Source organism: Lampris incognitus, chromosome 2 (genome assembly GCF_029633865.1).
Source record: "Lampris incognitus isolate fLamInc1 chromosome 2, fLamInc1.hap2, whole genome shotgun sequence".
NCBI lineage: Eukaryota > Metazoa > Chordata > Actinopteri > Lampriformes > Lampridae > Lampris > Lampris incognitus.
In genome coordinates this window covers 11,561,011-11,576,518 of record NC_079212.1, presented here as the reverse complement: position 1 = coordinate 11,576,518, position 15,508 = coordinate 11,561,011, and the positions used below count along the sequence as shown (strand labels likewise).

The 15,508-nt window shown below is 50.6% G+C and overlaps 1 protein-coding gene across 1 annotated transcript in view; it reads left to right on the top strand.

Annotated features, from left to right (window-relative positions):
• The window catches only part of LOC130108344 (plexin-A2-like), a 73,485-nt gene extending 58,180 nt beyond the window's left edge, over nucleotides 1–15,305 (top strand). Inside the window, exons 5-6 of the mRNA XM_056275249.1 lie at nucleotides 4,891–5,076; nucleotides 15,033–15,305. Of these exons, the coding sequence (XP_056131224.1) occupies nucleotides 4,891–5,076; nucleotides 15,033–15,305 (459 nt within the window). The remainder of the gene's footprint in view (nucleotides 1–4,890; nucleotides 5,077–15,032) is intronic.
• Nucleotides 15,306–15,508: the final 203 nt, after the last annotated feature.

The window sequence follows — 15,508 nt, the reverse complement described above, 5'->3', positions numbered from 1 at the left end:
GGCGGGGGAAAAAAAAGCACACGTTCCTGCTGTAAAATGCTTTTGTGTAATAAAACCTTAACGAAAATATGTCCAGCACATTATGCGAGCCGCATTTGGAGGCAGAGCCTCGCGGCATATCAATATTCCTGTTTAGTCTGCAGCCAATGTAGGCACCGCAGGGAGAGCATTTGAAATTCATAGAAATTCTTATCAGTTGTTACGTCGCCCCTATTGATCTGTTACTGTGGAAACGGCACAGTGCGGTTGTAGGCCTCATGTATTTTTTTTCCTCTCGCCTGAGGTACAAGTCGCAGTGCTCCAGTGACTTGCAGCAGCTCGGCCAATCAAAGAGAGGATTTATTTTTCTGTCCAATAAACTTTACCGAGGACTAAATGTCTGACTTTTGTCCTCTAAGTTGCCAGCTGGCACGGCGGCGTACTCTTGGAAGATGAACAGTTTTCTTCAATTTCCCGGCTGACCTTGTTCAAGTACACAGAACGAAAAGAGGCGGCGGGGGTAAACATCTTTAGGACAGAAGAATTCCACAAATAGATTGGGAAGCGATGCCTGTCAGAGTGGATGGCTGGCCCGGTGCCAGGCTTTATTGATTTGCTTTACAAAGCACTTGAATGGGGCAGATAACTGTGATTAGCCAATTCATTACTGTTAGCTCTCAAGAGTGGTCCAAAATTAGATAAAAGGAGAAACGGGAAGGACAGAAGGGGCGGGAGGATAAATCATTAGTTTGCACACTTGAACAAGAGGCTTAGTCGCAACAATTAGTTGAGTTAACCTTCTCAGATAAGTTCTCGACAAGTTCTTTTTACTTTTCTGCGAGTAGACAAGTAACAGCAAGTAACTGCAAGTAACGGCCGCCGCGCAAGGATGACACGCACATTTTGAAGCATTCCTCATTTTTTGGGGCGGCACTGTGGCTCAGTGGTTAGCGCTGTCGCCTAACAGCAAGTCGAGTCAAGTCGGTTTTATTTGTGTAGCCCAATATCGCAAATAACAAAATTTGCTTCAGTGGGCTTTACAGCAACACAACATCTTGCCCTTAGACTCTCTCATTGGATTTAGGAACAACTCCCTCCAAAAAAACCTTTAACGGGGAAAAAATAGGAAGAAATCTCAGGGGGAGCAGCAGAGGAGGGATCTCTCTCCCAAGACGGATAACGTGCAGTGGATGTTGTGTTTACACAATGCACACAATACACCATTGAAAGAGGAGAAACAGAATTATAATGGATTATGATAAATAAAAGTAATTTTCACTTGTGTCGTAATTATAAGGTCCTGGGTTCGAACCCCGGGGTTGTCCAACCTTTTGGGGGCGGGGGGGGGTCATCCCAGGTCGTCCTCTTGTGTGGAGTTTGCATGTTCTCTCCCCCCCCCCCCCCGTGTCTGCGATGGGTTTTCACCGGGTGCTCCGTCAGGGTTAATACTCCTGTCTGTGCCCCTGAGCAAGGCAGTGGGGAAAGAACTGGGGTTGGTCCCCCCCGGGGCGCAGCATGAAGGCGGCAGCCCGCTGCTCCTAGCTTACACAGATCCCAGCTAGGACGGGTTAATGTGCAGTAACTGAATCCCCCCCCCCAACTTAATTAATTAATTAATTTGTGCACGGCATGCGTCACGTGCAAGGGTCATGATGTCGGCCATTGGAAGCGGACACGAAGTAACAAGCAAACACGCGCGTTGTGTATGGGTTTGAAAGCGTGCTGGCTTGACGCCGCCGGCCTGCTGGAGTAAGCAAGACGGCGCTCCTCTCGTCCGCTCCGCAGCCGCGCGCTCCTGTGGGTTTCACGCGCCGTCTCGAGTTTTGCCGCGCAGACGGCTCTCGGGACGTCGGGGTCGATGACGTACCGTACCGTCGTCCGCGTGGAGGCAGACTAGGCGTGCTGACAGCGGGACGGCTTAACCGCTCCCTCGCCTCCTGCGTCGTGCGACACCGCCGCGGATAGCGGGAGTTCAGCTCGTCTGGGCGACAGCGTCGTTTAATGCGGCTCTGTGATCACACGGTGTTTATGGCGCGCTTCGGGTGGGATTTGCACTCGTAATTTCTTTGATACGCTCTTGTTTTTTAACATGGCGCAGCCTCTCTCTCTTTTTTTTGTTATCATCCATTATTAATGCCGTGACGGTACAAATGAGGTATTGTGGAAATCTGCGGTTATCGTCTCTTGATGCGGCAGCAAACGCTGCAGCTGTCCTGTTTCCCGCCGAGATACGTCCTATTTACCCCGGAAACATGAAGGGTGGATCTCTGACAGTGAAGGATTGAGGCGAGCTAGGCTTTGCTTTTCTCTTTTATTTTCTCAACGCCGTCTCGCCTCCCGTTTCCTCTATATCTCAGTTCCAGTCTAACGGTCTCCTCTATCCATCTCTCTCTCTCTCTCTCTCTCTCTCTCTCTCTCTCTCCACTGCGGGGCTGTCAAGTGGAAAGAGAGTCCGGCTAGCCGTCCCGTCAGCCTAATGAACAGTGATGCAGTGCTAATAGCATGTGATAATATTTCAGGCAACTTCTAATCTCTCAGCTCGCTTGGCCCTTACCTGCTGATCACTCCTGCACATATAACACACTACCCACACACACACACACTGACACACACACACACACACACTGACACACAAGTGCGAGGAAGAACCTCGTTCCCTCGTCGGTTATACGTCGGGTCTTGAGCTACGCTGGTTGTGGCGTAAGGCTGCCAGCCTAGTCTACCTTTTGACACAAGACTCCCTCGTGATTGTTTAGCCCTTCGTCCAGCGGCAGGAATGAACAAGCTTGAATCCTAAATAGACTGGACGGCGTCTTTTTCATAACGTGACCAGTTGTGGTAGAATGCGTTCGCTGGGAGTCCGGGTGGCGTGGCGGTCTGTTCCGTTGCCTGTCAACACGGGGATCGCCGGTTCGAATCCCCGTGTTACCTCCGGCTTGGTTGGGCGTCCCTACAGACACAATCGGCCCTGTCTACGGGTGGGAAGCCGGCTGTGGGTGTCCTTGTCGCTGAACTAGCACCTCCTCTGGTCGGTCGGGTCACCTGTTCAGGGGGGGGGGACTCGGGGGGGAAATAGTGTGATCCTCCCACCCGCTACGTCCCCCTGGCGAAACTCCTCACTGTCAGGTGAAAAGAAGCGGCTGGTGACTCCACGTTTCTCGGAGGAGGCATGTGGTAGTCTGCAGCCCTCCCCCCCGGATCAGCAGAGGGGGTGGAGCAGCGACTGGGACGGCTTGGAAGAGTGGGGTAATTGGCTGGATACGATTGGGGGAGAAAAAGGGGGGAGGAATACATTTGCTGGTAAGAGAACCTGGTCATTAGTGAGTCGTACTGCAGGGACACCGAACGTCCTTGCAGACTATTTATGATGACACCATATTCACGCTGGAGTGCTCTTGTTCTCGTCAGAGGGAGAGAGAAAAAAAGTAGTAATTTTTCACCTCTGAACCCGGGCTAACAGAGTATGAGGCCGTGAGGTTTGTTTCATTATGTTCCTGGCGGAGAGTAAGACAGCAGAAGGCCACAAGAGCGCTGACACGGAGCGTAAGGTCATGGCCTCGTAGTGCTATTATGCAACACAGACTTGATAGGAGAAACGGCGAGCGAGAGAGAGGGGGGGGGGAGACATAGACAGTGAATGGGTTGGACCAAGGGATCAAGGGTTATGATTTGAATGAGGAGTATGGAGGAGAAAATGTGTTTAGAGACAAAGGACAAAATGAGCGGCAGGCAGAGAGAGAGAGAGAGAGAGAGAGAGAGAGAGAGAGAGAGAGAGAGAGAGAGAGAGAGAGATACCTATGGCGTCTCTGTGAAAGCACCTGCCTCATCACAAAGTCCACGTCAGGCCGCTGTGGGTGCAACCGGAAGGTCGGCATATCAGAGAACGGCGCCGGAGGGCGGCCCCACACCGCAGGTCGGCTCATCCGCCGGTGTTGCTCATTAAAGTCTAACGGTTGGCTGCTGGGGAAACATAAGCCGGGCCTATAAGCCTTAACTCGGCTAGCCGAGGTCAGGGGTCGGCGGCTGTGCGACACGTGGCCGCGGCGCGTTACACGGGCCCGCCTCGTCAGACAGCGTTAGCAGACGGGGCGCGAGGGCGTGATGGCTCGGTAGTATCACAGCGCGGCCGTAAACAATCAGCGTTCCTCTTTCATGCGCCATTCAAAGGGAGGTTAAACGTTTCCACGGGGAGTTGGGCATCACCATCGGGGCTGATGGGAGCCTCGGTGCATATGGTAGACACGCGTTGGCTCTGCTAGAGGCAGCTGTTGGCTCAGCGGGGGCTCAGGGACACCGGGGTGGGATTGGTGTCCCCTGTCTGTCTGTCTGTGGGGGTGGGGGTGGGGTTACTGGACGTGCATGCACATTCTCCGGTGGGTTCACAACAACTCAGGTAAACAAACCGGCACAGAACGGACAGCCGGGTGTTGGGTCTGTTTGCTGGACTCGGGTTCTCTGTACGCCGCTACCCCCTCCTCCCCCCCCGCTGGGGGGGGGTCACGGATTTTTGTCAGCATCATTTTCTACGCCGGGTCCCCCGAGGCTTTCTGCCGCGAACCCGTTTGCGTTTGAGGCGCGTGGGCGCGATTGTCTCGTGCAGCCCCGCGTGTGTGCGGTTACACACGACAGGCGTGTGGCGCGCTCAGCGATCCTTATTCTTCTTCTTCTTCTTCTTCTTTTCTTATTTGTATGAATGAAGGGCGCGGAAACCCCCTTGATCATCCGTTCGAAAGACACCGTGCATGTTTCACCCAGTTTCAAGCGTGTTTCATCATGCACACATGCACGTAGGCACATGCATGGTCACACACACACTGGGGGGTGGTGGTGGTGGGGGGGTGGTGCTTCGCCTCCTAACTGATTAGGGAACAAGAAACACTTGTGTCATGATTTTCGCTCTAATGGGCTCAGATTGCTGCGGCTCAGCGCGACGTGTCCGGGCTCCTTGGCGGATTTCAGGGTCTGGGGGCTTGGTCGGGACCGGGAAGGCGGCGTAGCTCAAATGACCGGGGGCCTGCTCCCCTCCGGGATGCTGGTGTGAAAGGGGATCGGCCCGGTGTTTGGGCTGCACCACGCCGGCAGCGCTGTCCTCCCCAAGTAAGGTACAACCCGTACAAAGTGCCGCTGATCAGATTCGAGCAGGCGATCAGTTTACCGAGCAGGCCGCTTGGCTGCTGTGTGAGCGAGACGCCGTCAGCGCCGAACATCCGGGAAAGAGAGCACGCGGCGCTTTCCCGGAAACGTCTGTGCCGCAGCGACACGAATCGAGACGTTTTCTTGTAATTTGCAGTTCAGTATCAGCGCCCAACGCAGACCTCTTAACAGTGTGGACCGTTGTGCGTTACTTCTCCACACATCTGCAGTCGTTTTCAAGGGCAGAGGTTTTCTATCAGGCGGCGGAACGAGCTCCTAAAATAAAGGCCCCCTCTGGGACGCAGTCTAGAACAATGGTGGTGGGATGATTCGTCACGATCGAGTTGCGCCGAGTGCTGCTGTTAAGTTTGCCTGTGTGCGACACGGAGGAATTGTGTGCGTCGTTTGGGGACTGATGACTTTTCCCCCCGAAACAAAGCAAAGCAAAACAAGAAGAAAAAAAGAGTTAATTGAAAAAAATAAAATCACCGGAGGAAAAAACACACACAAGAGTATCACCGCAGAAGCGGCCCTTCTTTCTGAACGTCCACTCCTCCTCCTCTCCCTCTCCTGACTCGGGGTCCGTCTGCTACAGTCTGTCTCCTTCTCTCTCTCACCCCCCCTCTCTTACACATACTCTCTCTCACCCCCCCTCTCTCTTACACATTCTCTCTCTCTCTCTCTCTCTCTCTCTCTCTCTCTCTCTCTCTCTCTCTCTCTCTCCCCCTCTCCCTCCCCCCCTTACACACGCACACACTCTCTCTCTCTCCCTCCTTACACACACACACACACACACTCTCTCGCTCCCCCCTTACACACTCTCACTCTCTCTCTCTCTCTCTCCCCCCATACACACACTCTCTCTTTCTCCCCCTCTTACACATACTCTCTCTTACACACACTCTCTCTTTCTCCCCCTCTTACACACACTCTCTCTCCCCCCTACACACACACACCCTCTCTCCCCCCCTTACACACTCACACACCCTCTCCTCCTCTCTCTCTTTTTCTCTGTCACACACACACACTCTCCCCCCCTACACACACTCTCTCTCCCTCTTTCTTCCCCCTCTTACATATACTCTCTCTTACACACACTCTCTCATTCTCCCCCTCTTACACATACTCTCTCTCTCTTACACACACCCACACTCTCTCTCCCCCCTACACACACACCCTCTCCCTCTCTTTCTTCCCCCTCTTACATATACTCTCTCTCTTTCTCCCCCTCTTACACATACTCTCTCTCTTACACACACACACACACACACACTCTCTCTCTCTCTCTCTCTCCCCCCTCGCGCTCATTCTCCCCCTTTCTTATACATTCTCTCTCTCTTACACACTCTTACTTCTCTTTCTCTTGCTCTCTCTTACACACACACACTCTCCCCCCTCTCTCTGATACATATTCTCTCTCCCTCTCTCTTACACACACACTCTGCCCCATTTTACGCACACACTTTCTCTCGCTCCCTCTCTCTCACACACACAAATACTCGCAAATCTATATTTGTGGGGCCCCTCATTGACTACATTCATTTCCTATCCCTTAACCTTAACCACACAAACTACATGCCTAACCCTGACCCTTACCCTCACCTCACCCTAACCCTAATTCTAACCTTAACCCTAAAACCAAGTCTTAACCCTAAAATAGACCCTTTTACTTGTGGGGCTCCATAAAATGGCCCCACAAGGTAGGTGGTTTCTGGTTCTTCTATCCTAAAGGGGACATTTGTCCCCATTAGAATAGAAAAACATGGTCTCTTTCTCTCTCTCACACACACGCACACACACACTTTCTTATACTTCTATCCTTGTGAGGACCCCCTCATTGACTACATTCATTCCCTGGCCCTTGGCCCTGACCTTAACCATTAGAACTACATGCCTAACCTTAACCCTTACCCTTACCTCAACCTAATCTTAATTCTAACCCTAAAACCCAAATGCTAACCCCCGAAAATAGGGTTAGGATTAAAGAAGTGAGGACTGACCAAAAGGTCCTCACTTTGCAAAAAAATGTCCTCGTTCTGAGGTTAAAAACTCAAATTGGTCCTCACAAAGGTGGAACACACACACACGCACAAATGCACATTTTGCAGCATGTTTGTCTGTGTCTCTTGCTCTCTCTGCTGTATGTCATGCCACCCCCACCCCCCCATGCGCCCCTCGCTCTCTTTCTTCATGGCTTTTCACCCCTGATCCATCCTGGCCAGGTTTTAATCCCTTATAAGGTCTGTGGAAGCCCCCATCTGGTCTTTTATGTCCATATCAGATCTGCGCTAACAGACAAGGTTTATACAGGATCAAGCGTGGAATGTCAGGCTGCCCCTCCAGCTGCTGTGCCCACGTAGCCTGCCTCCGCCGCCTGCTGCTGGCAACCCTGGTCACACCTCCCTCCTCCCCCCCTCTTTATCTCTCCCACTCTCTCTCTCTCTACACCTCCCTCCTCCCCCTCCCCCTCTCTCTCTCTCTCTCCTCCCTGCTTAGAGCTTTTTCTCGCCTCCTCTCTTGTTACTCAGATGTCTCCTTTTAACCTTCCATCCTTTCCCGCTCCTCTGGCCAACTCACACCTACAGACAGACGGACGGACAGACGGACAGGTGAAAGTTCATACACACGTGTGCTTACCAACGCGTACACTTTGCTCCTCCGTGGGAGCATCTCAAGAGGGCTCACCTCCACGTTTCGGGACAAGGCCACGGTGCACTCGGATGGCTGCCCGTGTCTTATAAAGCCACAGACGGCCGGACAAAAGACGAGGCCGTGTCCGAGAGTGAAACAGGATGTTGGACGCGGTCGAGCCAAACTATGCGTCTCCACAACAAAAACAGTCCTTAAGGAGGCACGGAGGACATCTGCGGTTTTGAATGACACGTCCATTACATATGAAAGTCATCTTTTCCTCTTCTTCCTCACTCTTGCTCTGTCTCCATCTATCTCTTTCTTTTTTTCCCCCCTTATGCTCTCTCTCTCTCTCTCTCTCTCTCTCTCTCTCTCTCTCTCTCTCTCTCTCTCTCTCTCTCTCAGCCGGGTCTTCCTCACATTTTGATGTTTCCGCAGATTTTTTTTCCCCTCGCTGCCGAGCTGTAATATGTAAAGTGTCGACGTTCCTGTGTGTGTGTGTGTGTGTGTGTGTGTGTCTGTGTGTGTTTGTGGTTTAGTTTGTTGTCGTAAGGAATCTGTTACTGATTAGCCCTGCTCTCACTAAGCTTTCCCTTACCGCCACATTTGGGCTTTGGCTGGCACTGCGAACTATATAATGTCTCCCATCCAGACCTTAATTGTTTCAAGCGGCTTGCAAATCTGTCTCTTTCTTTAGGCCTTTTGTCTCTCTCTGTCTTTTTCTCTCTCCCTCACTCTCCATCCATCTATGTCTTTTACTCCCTTACACCTCTATTTCCTTGGCAGTGCCCCACTCCCTTGCTCCCCCCGCCCCCCCCCTCACTCTCCCAGGGTCTGACATGAATGGCGAGACGGGAGGGACGACAGAAGATCTTATATAGCCTATAACGCCCGTCTCCTCCGGGGGCCCATGCAGCTCATTAACCTACGTTAGTCTCCACGTGGCGCCATTAAAAGAGACACACCTGGGGGCTGCCGCGGTGATGACAAGTCCAGTCTCGGGGGGGGGGGGGGGGGGCCTTCATCAGCATCCAACGTACACACAAAGAACGCACTTATTACACAGAGGAGCGGTATGCGCCAGGCTCCCCGAGCTGTCGTGGTTTAAGGTGAACGTTGCCGGCGCGGCACTTCCTTCCCCGCTTTCAAGTCTGCAGCTCTTATGAGTCCTGATGGGTTGATGACTGTGTCGTGTTGGCTGTACTGCGGTGCTTCATGCACAGCATCTATTACAATGATGGCATCTGGGTGGCAGCCTGTGAATCACAAACAAGCCGCGGTTTTGTGTTGTAAAGGAAATTAGAAGGAGCAATACTTGATGTAAACTACAGAAGGCGGCCTCTGTAGCCGAGCACCTCTTAACGCGTGCTCGATTCTGCTGCGAGCAGTCTGTAAGCTTTCGGTGCCATGGCGAGTTCCAGATTAGCCAGAGCCCTTTTCGAAGCCGGGGTAGGATCAGCCGCATTCGCCGTATGCATTGAAACATATACTGTGAGTAATTGCCAGTGAAAAGTCCAAATCTTATTCGGGGCAATGCATCCCAAATCCGTGTTCTGGTCCCCTAGCTTGCTCTGGTTAATCTGCTTGGTGGGGACTTAGCCTCTCTGACCCTCCACCGCCCTGCTCTGAAATAGAGAAGAATGGCGCGATAAGCAGCGGCCAGATTTCCTGCGTCGCTCTATGTGGCCGCAGAACAAATACACGCCATCAAGCGGCTTGTTTTTTTGGACAATGAAAGAATACGAGAGCAGAGGACTCTGCTCTTTCTGTCTCTTCTTCACTCCCATTCACTGCCTCATTCCCTGGTTTTTGTTTATCTCGCTCTTTCCCCCTCTCTCCCGCCCCCTGTTCACTTCCCTCTCTCTCTCTCTCTCTCTCTCTCTCTCTCTCTCTCTCTCTCTCTCTCTCTCTCTCTCTCTCTCTCTCTCTCTCCCTCCCTCCCTCTTTCTCTCTCTCTCACTCTCTCTCCGTGTAGCGCTCTCAGCCATGTGGCTCTGGCTCAAAAGCGAGAAAGTTGAACTGCATCACTTCTGTGTCAGACTCCATGTTTTCCACAACACTGACCTCTTTGTCCTCCTGCTGCCTGCAGCTCCTCTGTCCTCTGCCCTCATATTTTCTCTTTCCTCTCCTCTCTCACACCCTGGATTGTGTGTATATGTGTGTGTGTGTGTGTGTGTTTGTGGGCGTATAATGTGTTTGTTTCGGCAGAGATTTGGATGCCGGGGAGTCACAGCAACCTGGGACAGCCTGTAGATTCTCTCCTTTTCTTACCATTGCTACTGTTCCCCCCCCCCCATCTTTCTCTCTTTCCTGTGCCTGTCTCTCTTTTGTTCCTTCTCACAGCCTCGCATTCTGTGCTCCGTCTCCAGTGCTAAGAAATATTAGCATATCATTGCAGTGAGGAGCCTCGACTTGACAATTAATGGGCTTTTAATGGTTCCTCCGGCCTTGCCATTATGTGGCCGGGCTTCTCAGTCTAATCCAGTCGGGACCATATGGGCAGCAGCCAGGATCCGTACGCCCGGACCCAGAGGTCTATTGAAACCCGCAGGGAAAGCGGAGCCGAGGTGTATTTAAAGTCACAGGGGTGCGGGGCTTTATTTGAAGCCGGAGGAAGTTTATTTGTTTGAGGGCGTGAGAGGTTGGAGCAGGCGTGGGAGGGCTCTGCTTCTCTTATAAGTGTTGGCTTGGCCTCAAGGTGCGAGTGTGTGCACGCTCACACAGATTAGCTGTGAGATTGATTTATTGTTATGTACCGTGCGTATCTGCATCTGCATGTTGCTTTTTGTGGTTTGTGTGCAGGTTTAGCGTCACTGCAGGGTTGTCTATAGGAAACCAGTGTTGCTACAGGAGAGCGAAAACACACCTGGTAACCACTAACCAGAACCCCACACCCCCCACCTGTTTCCTTTTTTTATCTGGGACATCTGGTTTGAGGCTGGTGAAGAGATTAGATGTTACCATTCAGTTATTCAGCCCACTTGGGTCAGTGTGTAAGATTAATGACGTGATCAGATCTTTTTTGGACGTCGCTACCCGAGGACATGGATTTCATTTACGTCCTTCAAAAAACAATAAATCTTCAATTCTGCATTTTAGTCCCTGAAATTGGCATTGCCCCCACATGCAGAAAATGGGTGAATAAGTGTCCTTGTTCAGTTATTAGAACAATCGCTTTAATCCAGCGATGAAATCCACTTCCATCAGACAACCTTGAGGAAAAACTCTAGAGAAGGACGACTGTCACAGACCAGCAGCTAACAAGCTGGAGAACCATATTCTACACCTGAGTGGAGGGGCAGCCAGAAAAACTCTTCAGTCATTACTGCTGCTGTCGATTGAAAGGAGATTAAACACAGCTGAAGGCTGTGTCTCTTTGGCTGACACATTTTTCCTCAACATGATCCGTTTAGGCCTCCGAAGTAATGCATGTGGTGTAAGGTGGGTTCTAGTGTTACAGTATTCATAGGGTGTGTGTTCCAGGCACTGCTAAGTACGCATACTTTGTGTGTCCCTGACCTAGGGCTGTGCGATATGAACAAAATCTCACATCCCGATAATGTTAATTTCGTATCCTGGTAACAATACATATCACGGTACAGCACATTTTCTGTAAAATTAATGAATAAATAGTTTCTGGTCCATGCCCCCCCCCTCCCCCCAGTGTGTGCACACGCCCAACCCTGGCTGAACCACAGAGAGCAGAGTAGCGTGACCATACATGACAGCAAAACGCAGTTAGAAACTCTCAAACTGAGCTGAAATGAAACGAGTGCAAATAAATTAAATGTTCAAGTTCAGCTTTACTGTCATGTAGAATACACGGAAATTCTTGTGCTCTGGCTCTCTCTGCCTTAACACAGAGGACACAAGGACAAAGGACACAAAGGACACACCATCCCAAAGGAGAAAAAAAAAATATTCATACAGAACACGATAACACAACAATGTAAGGTGCATATGGGTGCGTCAGCTGTTCAGCAACCTGCCTGCCTGTGGAAAGAACCTATTATCAGTGAGACGGGTGGTGTGTGATTTGATGCTCCGGTAACGTTTTTTAGATGGAAGGAGCGAGAGCAGAACATGGGGTGGCTGGTGTCCTTAATGATGTTTTGGGCTTTCCTTTTGCAGCGAGCGTTGTAAATATAATGAAGTGGTGGTAGTTCCATGCCGATGATTTTTGCTGCTGTCTTTACAGTCCTCTGAAACAGTCTGCAGTCCTGAGCAGTCAGGTTGCCAAACCACGCTATGATACAGCCTGTCAAGACACTCCATGGTACTGCCATAAAAGTTCATAAGAGTTTTGGTACTCATGCCAAAACCCTTGAGATGCCTCAGAAAATACAGTCTCTGCAGTGCCTTCTTGAGGATGCAGTTGGTGTTGAGAGACCATGTGAGGGTGTCTGTGATGTTTAAACCGAGGCATCTAAAACTGCCCACCATTTCAACAGATGATCCATTGATGGAAATAGGAACATGATTTTATCATCTTTCTAAAGTCAACAATGATTTATTTTGTCTTATTGACATTTAAAGACAGGTTGTTATCATGACACCATATATTTAAATCTTCCACATCCCTCCTATAGGCCCTCTCATCACTGTCACTTATTAGTACAATCACTGTGGTGTCATCTGCAAATTTAATGATGCTGTTGTTGTCATATTTGGCAACACAGTCGTGTGTGAACAGAGTGAACAATAGGGGGCTGAGACAGCAGCCCTGAGGTGCGCCAGTCCCAAGAACTAATGTAGATGAGTATGTTTTACCTATTCTCACAGTCTGGGACCTGCCTATCAGGAAATCAAATAGCTAATTACAGATAGAATCAGAATCAGAAACACTTTGCATGCACTTGCGCACATGAAAGGAAATGAAACATCATTTCCCCCAGCCCACAGCAGTGCAACACAAAGACAAAAACACATATCAAAAAACTACAAGAACACACATCCAAACTAACACATATATCTACAAAAAAAAAATCACTGTCCAGGAGTTAGCCAGACCAAGACCTCTGAGTTTCAACACCAGTTTGGATTGTACAACAGTATTAAAAGCAGAGCTGTGATCAATAAACAACATTCTGACAGCAGTATGCAGAGCAAGTACGGTAGTGTCATCTACACATCTGTTGGAACAGTAGCAAAGTCTGATGGGTCAAGGGTAGCAGGAATGTTACATTTTATATATGATGTAACCAAACTTTCCAGACACTTCATAACAACAGAGTTCAAGGGGCGGCACGGTGGCCGAGTGGTTAGCACCGTTGCTTCACAGCAAGAAGGTCCTGGGTTCAAACCCCAGGCCGTCCTAGGTCTTTTCTGTGTGGACTTTGTATGTTCTCCCCGTGTGTGTGCGGGTTTCCTCCAGGTGCTCCGGTTTCCTCCCACCATCAAAATAACATGCATGTTAGGGTTAATGCTCCTGCCTGTGCTCCTGATCAAGGCAATGGAAAGAAGAACTGGAGTTGGTCCCTGGTTGCTGCAGCTGCCCACCGCTCCTATACAATAGGATGGGTTAAATACAGAGAACAAATTCATTGTAAGAATACAATGTCAAATAAAGTGGCTTTCAAAACAACAGGTCACTAATCATTAAGACAAGAGACGGGTCTTTTCTTAGATACAGGCACAATGATGGTTTTCTGAAAACATGGTGGAACCACACGCAATGACAGGGACAGGTTAAAAATGTCAGTAAAAACCCGAGAAAGCTGAGTGTAACATACCATGGGGACATGGGAAGGGATCCCATCTGGGCCGGCAGCTTTACGAGCCTTAACCCTTTTAAAAGTTTTACTCACATCAGCTTCTGTCACCTGTAGATCGACTTCATTGGGCGGGCACTGTGCCGCTGTCACTGGGTCCAAGTTGTGAGCTTCAAAGCGCACATAAAAGTTGTTAAGCTCATCGGGGAGAGCGGCAGAGGTGTTGATAGACACACTGGGTCTAGATTTATAGTCCGTAATCCCTGCGGCTTCCTCCACATGAGCCGCGAGTCACAGCCACTATAATCGTTTTCCAGTTTGTCCCTAGATTGTCTTTTAGCAGCTTTGATGGCTCTCCTTAAGTCATACCTGAGTTGTTTTTAGCATTCATGGTCCCCCGATTTAAAAGCAGTGGTATGCTCCCTCAACTTTTGGCGAATGTCGCTGTTAATCCAGGGCTTCTGGTTGGGTTGGAAGCAAATAGTCCATACTGGGATACAGTTATCCACACAGAATCTAACATAGCCAGTGACTGGTTCAGCATACTCATCCAAACTCCAGGCTGAATCCTTAAAGATTGACCAGTCTGTTGATTCAAAACATCCCTGAAGTTTGGAATCGTGTTCTGTAGTCCGGCACTGTACTGTCCTCACAGTGGGCTGCACACACCTCACTCTCTGCCTGTAGTCCGGGAGCAAGAGCACTGGCAGGTGGTCGGATTTCCCAAAGTGAGGTCGTGGGATAGACCTGTAAGCTGCCTTGACCGTGGAGTAACAGTGGTTGGGCAAGTGGCATGTTGGCAAAATTTTGGTAAAACAGATTGAGATTAGCGATGACAACTGTCTGAGGGTGAATAATCGTGTGTATACGGTGGTGGCACGGTGGCTCAGTGGTTAGCCCTGTTGCCTTACAGCAAGAAGGTCCTGGGTTGGAACCCCAGGCCGTCCCACATCCTCTATGTGTGGAGTTTGCATGTTCTCCACATGTCTGTGTGGGTTTCCTCCGGGTGCTCCGGTTTCCTCCCACCATCAGAAAGACATGCATGTTAGGGTTAATACTCCTGTCTGTGGCCCTGAGCAAGACAATGGACAGAACTGGGGCTGGTCCCCGGGCGCTGCAGCTGCCCACTGCTGCTGTACAATAGGACGGATTAAACGCAGAGAACAAAGTCATTGTTAGAATGAAAGTCATAAGAATACGATGTCAAATAAAGTGGCTTTCATAATATAAATAAACACAGCCTCTACTGCGTCTTGCTGTCATTTATGGCCGCGTTAGTTTGGTCTCCCCTCCTTTATTGTCCGTGTAGGAGAGACGGACGGCGGTGGCGAGTTGGAGAGCTGACGACAACTACACCAGTTACGTTACTGTAAGAGCAATAAAAGCTACGCGTGTAAAAAAGCCAATCGGGTTAATTTATTAATGAAACCCACGCAGAAGATGGGACAGACTCCAAACGGTGAAAAATATTGCCGTAAAGAGTGTGATTTGCGACACAACGGAATAAACGACGGCGCACGATATGAAAAGATAGATGTTTTTCTGTCGCCACAGGATATAAATCATCCCATCCCACAGCCCTGCCCAGCCCTGCCCAGCCCAGCCCTGCCCAGCCCTGCCCAGCCCAGCCCTGCCCTGCCCTGCCCTGCCCAGCCCTGCCCAGCCCAGCCCTGCCCTGCCCTGCCCAGCCCTTCCCTGCTCAGCCCTGCCCAGCCCTGCCCAGCCCTGCCCTGCCCTGCCCAGCCCTGCCCTGCCCAGCCCTGCCCTGCCCTGGCCTGTAGCGGCGCTCTGCAGCAGAGGGCCAACCGTCGACGGCGTGACATTTTATTTCCACCTTCACTACCTCATTAGTCCGCTTCCGTCTTCCTCTCTCTTTGCACCATGCAAGATGGCCGTCTCACCCAGCCGGCTAACCGTTTTTATTCCGCTAGTGTCTTCCAAGACCGCCGAGAACGGACGCTCGGACTCTTTGGGGGAAACCGCTTTTTTGTTTTCTCGCCGTCTGCGCCATATCGGCGCGAGCGCTTTCCTCGCTGCGGTTTTGAAGAGACGGT